Source organism: Gopherus flavomarginatus, chromosome 2, assembly GCF_025201925.1.
Source record: "Gopherus flavomarginatus isolate rGopFla2 chromosome 2, rGopFla2.mat.asm, whole genome shotgun sequence".
Lineage (NCBI taxonomy): Eukaryota > Metazoa > Chordata > Testudines > Testudinidae > Gopherus > Gopherus flavomarginatus.
The window spans coordinates 180,756,453-180,766,362 of record NC_066618.1 but is presented as its reverse complement, the minus strand read 5'-3'; the positions used below and the strand labels follow the sequence as shown (position 1 = coordinate 180,766,362).

The following is a 9,910-nucleotide window of genomic DNA, read 5'->3' as shown; positions in this document are numbered from 1 at the left end:
CATTTGCTTTCACTCAAACTTTCCTTTCACTGTCATATCTTCAAAAATGTTGTAGACTCAGGCTTCAGAATATCTTTCAGGTCATCATATTTTCCTACTCCTGGAGGACATCTGGTGGTGAAATGAAAAGCTCGTGCATAACTGTTTCTGAAAGACATCCATACTGGTAAGTTAGCAGTAAAATGGTTTAATTTGTTTTCACTTCTTTTAAATTCTTGCCCATAAGCCAAGATCCTGGCTGTATGAGAACTGAGCAGGTGCAGGTTTTCTTTGTCACTAATATACTGTAAATAGTTCCACGAACGGATCTGCTTCCAGAGGAATTGTGTTTCAAGATATTCTTTTGAAAATAAGAATTAGCTACAGTAGTTAATTTCTTCTGGCAGCTGTAGTGTTTAGGTTGTAAGTAAATAAAACTGTGGCTAAAAAATTAGTAGTTGGTTTCTGGTTGTCTTCATTTGGCAAATCAATCAGCTTTGTTTATATAAATTATGTTACTGCCATGCATTTTTAGTAGTGCTACACACTGGATATGGGAAGCAATTCCTTTATCTTTTAATAAAGACTAATGGCTAAAATACTCAAATGAAAAAAATATAAAAGAATTAGCTTTATTTCAGGATTTCAGAACAAAAGTACAATAAAAATTGAAAATTTTCATTATGACAATAATATTTAGATACAAAATACATTAAACACAGGGTATCTTATCTCCATTCACAAGGATTTATGTATATAACTCTTGCTAACACAATTATGTATGCAACTTCCCATACATCAAGATTATGTACCCTAGAGTAAATTATAAATTTTGAATTTATATAATAATTTTTTCAGGGCTTCCATTATTTTTGTAAATTCAGTAGACTGTTACTATTTTAATTATTAGTAAACCTTTTCTACATGCAGAAAATATTTGACTTTTATAACTTTCCTCCACGTCCCACCCCTAAGCTGAACTTTTTAGCACCAGGGAGAGACTCTTTCAAAATCACTTGCACACCAGTGTCAAACTCAAATTGCAGGGCTTCTGTGAATGAGGCAGCATCAAAGACACTGTAATAAGCAGAACTTCGGTCTCCTCGCATGCATTGTTGAGGAAAGGCAGAGATTTGTTTAGCAAGCTCAATGGCACACTGAAGGGCTACAAATAGAAACATAAAAGAATATTTTAATAGTACTTAAAAAAAATCATATAGAACTTGCAGATATAAGAAAGAACAGGTATGTGATATGGGCTGTTTATAACATGATGCATTTGAAAACAGGATATTAAAAAGGCAAAACATGCACAGTAAATTTAATACTGGCTTGCAAGGTCTACTTATGAACTGGGGAAGAGTGGTTTAGTGTAAACTTAGTTCAAAGATGGAAGCAGACTAAAACCAATATTTGCTATGTATGCCCAAATTTTTTCCTCCCATTTGATGAATGCAGTTTCTTTAATGCAAGTAGTGTAGCCGAGGCATTTTAAAAAATAGTAACATCTTATTATTCACACACACACGGGGACACAGACCCATTACTTTCTTTACCTAGAAATATTTTCTAAAAATATGTAATGCAGATTTATCAGATCCAAATCTTTGTGAGAGAAATGGTTGTATATAAATACCTACTTCAATAACTACATTAGTACACCACTATTGTTATAAAAACAAACATCTGAAAGTGAAGAAATTCATAGTTAAGGTTCCTCGAACAATCACAACTCTGTTCCAATTTTCATGTCCACCATCTCCATAACAGGAATATACTTATATCCTATTGATTACTGTTTCAATTTATGAGTCAGCAATTCAAATATTTTTAAAGCCACAGATTTATCCTGGAATCTAGTCAATTTTAAAAGAGTTAAAAGTAGTTTGATACTACATTTGCCCTGACCCCTTCGGCCAATACTTGTTGGTTTACAATAACATTTTCCTAATTCAAAAATGTTTTTCTCTCCCTTGTTTGTATATGCAAGATGCAGGCAAATAGGGGAAATTAAGTAATTGACTATATATGGGAAAACCCGTGAAACCCACGGTGCTGTGAAATGTCCTTAGTAAACAAATTTAAAAAGTGATTTAGCCTCTCTCAGTTCAAGTAATCTAGAGATTTTACTTGGAAGTATGAAACATTTAAGACAACATGACCTTTTTAAGGCAATGGTATCCCTTTAACATCTATATCAGTCTGGTAGAGGCTGTGACATACATGGACTGCATGAATATGGATGGTACAGTGGGGTTTCCAGTTCATATAGCAAACTTTGATAGGTCTCTTACTCACAATGGATTAGCAGAGAGGAGACTATGCTGTTTCTGGACTATGAATAAGATGTAAGATGCTGAGGGAGAGGGCTGAATTTCTCCCAAGCTCTCTACTGCTTAAGTGGATGCAACTTCAGTGAATTTTCATCCAATCTCAACAACAGGCCCGCTGAGCAGAAGAAACTAAATGACAGTGGTTATAGCTCATAATAGGAAGGTGAACTAGAAGATTGCCTGTGGGCCATGTTTGGTAGGTGGTTTGTAGCCCCTATTGAGAGTATAGAGGGAGATATGGTAGATGGATATAAAAGGCCTCTAGGCTATAGGTTGAGACTGGGAAGACATATAGGGCAGAGGCTTAAATTACTAAGGTTTTTCTCACTTTAAAATGTTTGCTATAACTTGTGTTCTGAGTATTTGATTTCATGAACATTTATTTACAACCTTAACTCCAGTTTAAGTTTTTGTTTGTGAATTAACTTCATTTATAATAGAAGCCAGAAGGCAACAGAAAGCTCTTCTGTAAGGTCAGTAGAGCTTTAAACCCTATCAAATGCAACAATGGATAGTGTAACAGAAAAGTTCGGTTTCAAATGTTCTATCCATAACAACTATCATTTCTGCCAGATGTTGCACTCTTGGAGCTTATAAAACTATCTGAAGCTAGTAAAGAAACACAAAAGTGGTGGTGGGGGGCAGGAAAATGACTTTGCATGCTTTTAAATATTGTTACAAACCCAGAATATGCTGCAGTTTGCCAAGCAAGAGTTGACTTCAGCAGGTTTAGGGGAATGTTTCATAGCACACAGTCCCTCCAGATGAGATCTATTAAAAGAAATGGTGTCCTAACTCCCACTTTAAGTGTTGATATCTTCTGGGTAAGAAGGTGAGTAAGGACAGTCTACAGCCAATATTTCCCCCCTCCTCCAGTGTCTTCAGGGAGCATAAGCTTGCCTCCTTGGCTATGACAGAGATAGGAAAGGGACGCTCACCTATACCTAACTGAAAGGAATCTGAAAGAAGGGTGAAAGTTTTGTTGGGGGTAGAGTCCTGTTCCAAGGATCATATTTACCCTTTGCTCAGAGACAGTCATGGGAGCTGCTCTGTGTCTGGGACTCAGAGACCCGGGATCTGAATCCTCAGGGGCCTTAAGAGTGCCCCATGATTCTAACAGCAATCTCAGCATTGGGTTGTCTTTTTTGTTTTGTGTTTAATGCAGAGAGGATAAATGATGGTGTAGTGTGGCATAAAGGTTTCATCAGCATGAGTTTGGGATCACAATGTTTTCTCAAACAGCTTGTGAGCTTGTCACTCCAAATGACTGCTAATAGCTACATCTCTTAGTTTATTCATAGTCCAGAAACAGCACAGTCCCCTCTCTGCCATTCCATTATGAATAAGAGATTTATCAACATTCTCTTATGAATTACTAATAGCTACATCTCTTCTAGCCTACATATACACACACTACAGAAAATCAGCTACAACATATTTTAGAGTTCTCTCTTTTTATTTGATCCCTCTATGACAGCTGGTAGAAATTAGACATCCAGCACACCACAGCTGGGGAGAATGGAAGACTATCTTTATTGCCCTTTTTACAGACCCACACCTCCTTGCTCTACACTCCTATGTTCACAACTATCACCACCATTTTTATAGGAACTTCTAGTGAGGAATTATGGGCCTTGAACCTGGGCCTATGTGTCACCAGACAGAACTCAGGCCATGGTTGCTACCTGGCAGCTCACCCAAAGCCCTGGAGAAGGGGGCTTCTGGAACATTAGCTCACAATGGGCCATGCCCACAAAGCTCCTGATTGTGCGAGACATCAAGCACCACCGATTGGCTGGGTTGCACTACTTAAGCTAGACAGAATCATGAGAAGTTGTCTGAGCAACTGGTGAATCCCTGGCTGGCTGCTACTACAGACCCTGCCTACTTGTCTGACTCCCAAGCCATGACTCCTAGCCTGTTCCTGGTGCCTGACCTCTTCATCCTAGGCCCCTATCTGCTCCCAGTTACTGTTTTCCTCCCTTGCGTCAGGTCTCTACTCCTACATCCAACCCGGACACTGACCCTGGCTTGACTCCTGACTCTGTCTTTGGCTCTGACCCTTGGCTTGGCTCCTGACTCTAACCCCAGCTCCGAGCCTGGATCCATTTCCAAGTGTCTGACTAACAATTAGGCTAGACACAAACCAGACCCTCCACTACTGTCTTTATCCTACACCCTGTGAAGCCAGATGCCTTAGTTACCAGTCCGATGGCACTAGTCTCAGATGAGCCCTAAAAACCTCTAAAATGCACCTAAATATCTTTTCTGTTAACATTGTAGGTATAAGTTTAAGGTCTGATATCTTGCAACCTCCCAAGCCTAGAAGCAAGTGCTGGGTCCCATTAGAAGCTGGGATTCTCCCCTTTCCAATAGTGTAAAGTTATGCAGGGCTTCAAGATATCAAACCTTAAGCCTGTCACTGGAGCAGGATCAAGTACTGCCTGTCCTGGATCAATAGCAGGTAATTTTTCAAGGGGAAACTTCCCTATTTGGGAGAAAGGAGGAAACATTTTTATGGCAGGTTTATTTATTCTTTAAAATTGCACCTGTGAAGCTGTTCAGAGATCTGGAATGTCAGGATGTGTCTAAGTGAGATGGATTAGAGGGCAGAGAGCATAAGCTGGTCAAAAGTGCATGATCAAGTATACAACCAGGTGATATGTATTATTGGTTCTGCAATTAATCATATGTATATCACCAGTACATATGTGGAGTTTTAGGCTATTTACAGTGGGACAGAATTGTCCCAAGCATACTTTGAGCACACACTGATTTGTAGGCCTCTTAATTGACCTCCCGTATTGTTTCTGAATACTGTTTCTTTTAGTGGATGAAAGTGTGAGATCCGACATTAAAAAACTGGGTTGCAATATAATAGAAATATGTCTGTGAGCTATTGGCCTCCCCCCACTTTAAAAAAAAATAGGCACACACAAAACTAGCTAACAATGTTAGGGTAATGAATGGTTGTGCTACTGAAATAAAGTAACTTTCTAACTATGTGAAGACATTTAACACAGTGTATTTTAAATACTAAGTATTACTGGGAAAATTCATATGAATATAAAATGGAAACCTTTTCAGTGCTGAAAAGAATAAATAAGCAAAAAATTATGGAGCGAGAATGGCTGCTAGAATTGCTAACAAATATTGCAAGACAAGACTGGAAAGTCTTTTCAGTATAGAAGAGGTAAGAGAAAGGGGTGCCAGAGTGTTACTAAGAGCTTGTCTACACTTACTTTTTAAAGCACTCTAACTTCCTGGCTCAGGAGGGTGAAAAATGACCCCCCTGAGCACAGCAAGTCGGAGCGCTTTAAAGCGCTAGTGTGGACAGGCTTTGAGCACTGAGAGCCGCGCTCTCAGTGCTCAGGGCTAATCCCCTCATGGAGGTGGATTACCAGGAGCACTGGGAGAGCTCTCCCAGCACTCACACGTGACCACATTCAGAGTTCAAAGCACTGCTGCAGGAGCGCTCCCGCAGCAGCGCTTTGAAGTTTCTAGTGTAGATGTAGCCTTAGAAACACTCTGATGTGCTCTATCACTCCAATGCACCTTCAGCGAGCAACAAAACCATAAACCTATTCAAAGACATTTTACTGTAGTATTGTGATAGCCTGAAACAGCACTAGGCCATACAGGTTGGTTCCTACATTTTCCCTCTCTGTCTCTAGCCCAAGGGCACAGCCAACTTCCCAGTGATCTTCTGCTAGCATATCAGTCTTCTGGGGCCCAGGCAGGTTAGAGATGTTAGAGCAGACTCCAGTCTGCTTTATTCTGTTCCAGGGAGGCAGATCAGGGAAGAATTGCTCTAAGACAGAGAAAGTGTAAAGGCAGTTTGTGTACGTCTTCTGCAACTCAGCCAAACACATCACAGTTGTAGCTGAGGATCAGGCCCAAGATCTTTCATGACACTAGAACGTCCTATCACCAGGTTTTCTTTGCTTTACATCTAGCTCTGTAATCAACAGGTTAATGCTAACTGCCAGGGTAAAACACACTTTATAGAATTCTCATTTGCTTACAATACATTCAGTAAATAAAACTTGGTTTTATTCACATTGACTTCTAAAGTACATCATCCAGCGCCAACCAAAACACTCGTGTTTGAAAAAGGAATCAGGATATCAGAATGCACACAGTACGACAGCAAGTCTATGGAGACGTTAGTCACTCTTTGGACCTGAAAAACGGCGGCAGCTTCAGGAGGTTTGAATAACCTCCTGTGTTATTACTGACCTCCTCTCCTTCCTTTCACACTCCATGATCAAAATAACCTACTTTTTCCATACACGCACACACGCACACCTTTTTGTCCTAGCTAATTGACTCATGGCTAATTTCCTTTTAAAAACTCTCAGACACACAAGCTTTAAAAAAAAAAAAAAAAAAAAAGCAGCTATTCCAAAAGCCCATTTAGATTTAAAAGTACATGTTGTAATCATTTTGCTAACTAGTCAGGAGAACAGGCTACAGTAAGCAGCAGTCATATCAGTTTAACTTGAAGAGAAGCAGCTGCTACTGTGCATTAAACCAATTTCCAGGCCAATTCAAAATGAGGTAACTCAGTAGAGTGTCTTCCTTTTTCCTTCTACAGGAAATGTTAGAGACTGCTTGAAAAGGTTTTCTACATTTACCTTACCGGGATAGTTCCCTATAATGGACAGAGGTTAACAGTATAAATGTGGATGGATGGATAGATTTTTTTTTTTACAGGATACACCCATTATTGGAAGGAAACCTCTTAAAAATCTATTTCTATGTTTTCAACTCTCTCTAAATTAAGAACAAAAATCTAGGTTATGCTTCCTAAATTGAATAAAATTGATAAATAGCAGCAGCTATCGGTTATGGAGAGCTTAAAGATTTTAAAATGATGAAAAGCACACTTGTAACACAGGGCTTGTTTTCATTGCACTGTTAACTAGAGCTATAACTTGAGCGTTACCCAACAGACTCCACTGACCCCCAAAAGTCTCTAGCTCAAGTTAAAGGGTACTTTAAACATGAGCTAGCTGGCCCATCAGTGCAGCGGGATGAAGCCCAGATTCTGCTGCCACTCGAGCCAGTAGCACAGTGAGTATGCAGTCGATTTGTGCTGCTGCTACAAGCACTGTGCAGTGCTCAAGAGTAATTTTGCAGTGTGAATGCTCTTTCTCCACTAGGCTAACATGACACGAGAGGAGTTAACTCCAGTGTAGATAGCTCAAGCTAAGCCTGCAGAGTAAACAAGTCCATAAATATGCTACATGACTCTTAAAGGGTCTCGTCCTGGCCTCCACAGACCTTTCCATGTAAGCAGTATGGGAGGAGCCAGGCAGCTAAATTGCTATGGTCTCACTAGTTCTCAGTATCAAAGGAGAGAGGATAGTGCTTTCAAGGGCTGGAAATGGTAGGCATTCTGAAAGTGTGAAATAGGAAAACAGGAAAGAGTTGCATGCATACATACATACAATCAATCAATAAATAGGACTAGCTTAAAAACAAAGGCCCAGTTCTCCCAGGGTATGGGAATACTTTAGTTCAACTCCTCCAGTTCAAAATTGCCTTAAAGCAAGTTTACTGGATCACCTGAGGATACTCCCAGCTCAAGGGATCCCTAAGTGTTGGGAAACTACCATAGTAGCACCTATGCCACTCCCTCCTTGCGGATGTATGGTGAAAGTGGGTGTAGCTGGAGTGTCCCTGCACCCCAACGATATCTGGCTGATGTAATGGCCCCTTTGGGCTAATGCCTAATGGCATAAGATACAAATTAGAGTGGTCTTCGGGCTGCTCTAGCTTGTGCCTGGCACTCCACTGGAAAAAAGCTGCCCCAAGATCAAGCAACTGCAAGGCTGCTTAAAGCCACTTGCACACACACTTTCTTGAACTGCACTGAGTGTTCTCTGGCCAGACACAAGGGCATGGCCCTAATAAAGAAACTAACCAAGAGTTATAATATAAAACATAAAGTCAGATAAACATACAAAAACCCAGTAAACTGTTAGAAACAGGTAAACAAAAATGCAAATTGGCATGAGTTAAAAAACAAAGGCAAATAAGTAAAAGCTAAAAAAATAAAACCTACAAGGATTAAGAAAAGGGAACGCTAGAACTGGAAGAGGAAGTACTGGGTTGTATGCCTCCTCCCACCACCCTTTTCTGTATATATGTATTTTGTCTATTAAGATTTCAGTCCTGCAAGGTGCTGAGTGAACTCAAAATCTGGTGAGCCCTTAAGGACTGATCCTGCATATACTTACTATTAGGTATAGTGCTTATTTCCATGAGTGGCCCAGCTGATTTTAATAAACATTATACTTAGTAGTAAGCATTTGCAGGATCAAACCCTTAGATAGTAAATATCTGAACATTACATCATATTTACCCAATGCAACTAAGCTCATCTTTACTGGCGAGACAAGTATAAAACAATATTACAGTATGAGAAATATTTGAGAATAATGAATTAAGGGAGTGGAGGGAATAAAGGCAAGATCCTGTAAACCCTTGATCACTCACTGTACTCCAATTTAAATCGGTGGGATCAGTTGCCCAAGGAAAGACTACTCATGTGAATAAGTGCTTGCAGATTTGCTGTTTGAGTTCTATGGATTCTAGCTTAACTGAGTTGGAAAGCATTGCTTCTCTTGGACCAGAGCTGTGATCCATGTTAGCATGTATCAAAAACACCACAGTTGACTGCAAAGGTTACCAGGGTTTTTGGCTAGCTTTTTATGATTGCACAGCAGCACCTTTCTTTTGAGTGGAAACATAACATTTAACTTGTAAAAGAAATCTTTCTAAACTAGATTCTTGCCTCAAGTAATTTTAGTTCTTCACAATATCTTTGTCACTAGGCTTTGGAGAGATGGAGTAGGCGCCTAATTAGTTAGAAAGGAAATAAAAAAAATCTTCAAGGAACTGTACAGTGGCAGGACAAGACTGATTCACAAGCAGAGAAACAGGAACATATGCTTTTTTTTAGTGTAAAAGCAAGTGCTACGTCTGACTTCCATTAGAAAAACTTCTATTCATTTCCCTTGCCCAAAATATAAGGAAGCCCATTTAATTTTTTTAAACTATACAGAAACATTTGGAAAGTTTTGTTTCCCTCCATTTAAAACAAAATAAATTAATAAAATATGATGGCAGCCCATCAACTAATGTTCTAGTTTCAGCTGTGTGATGTTACAAAACATTTACAATAAAGAGAATGGATAATTGGATGATGTATTATTGTTAGCAGCCTGCTTTAAGATCTACTTTAAACACGAATAATAACTTAATAGCAGTGTAGCAGTAAAAGCAAATGTGACGGATGTTGGATGTCCTCTCTGCAGTGTGTCAATCCTGTGCCAGATGTATATTTTAATTTATTATTTGTATCATGATAGCACCACAAGGCCCCTGCTTAGGGAGCAGGGCCCCATTGTTCTAGGCACTGTACAATATATTAAAACATGGTCCCTGACATAAGGACCTTTTAATTTTAATCATAACCAACCAGGGGTGTGTGCAGGACTTTAAATTTGACTGCTTTTGGAGAGGCACATTAAACACGTACAAGTGAAAGGGTCATGTCACTCTCACACACACACCCCGGATTTCCCAGG

The 9,910-nt window shown here is 39.5% G+C and overlaps 1 protein-coding gene across 2 annotated transcripts in view; it reads right to left on the bottom strand.

Moving 5' to 3' along the window:
* Window positions 1–668: 668 nt before the first annotated feature.
* Window positions 669–9,910, bottom strand: part of LOC127044932 (uncharacterized) — a 46,116-nt gene continuing 36,874 nt past the window's right edge. For both annotated transcript variants that reach the window (XM_050940245.1, XM_050940247.1), the window contains exon 6: window positions 669–1,144. In XM_050940245.1, the coding sequence (XP_050796202.1) occupies window positions 924–1,144 (221 nt within the window). In that variant the 3' untranslated portion in view covers window positions 669–923. The remainder of the gene's footprint in view (window positions 1,145–9,910) is intronic.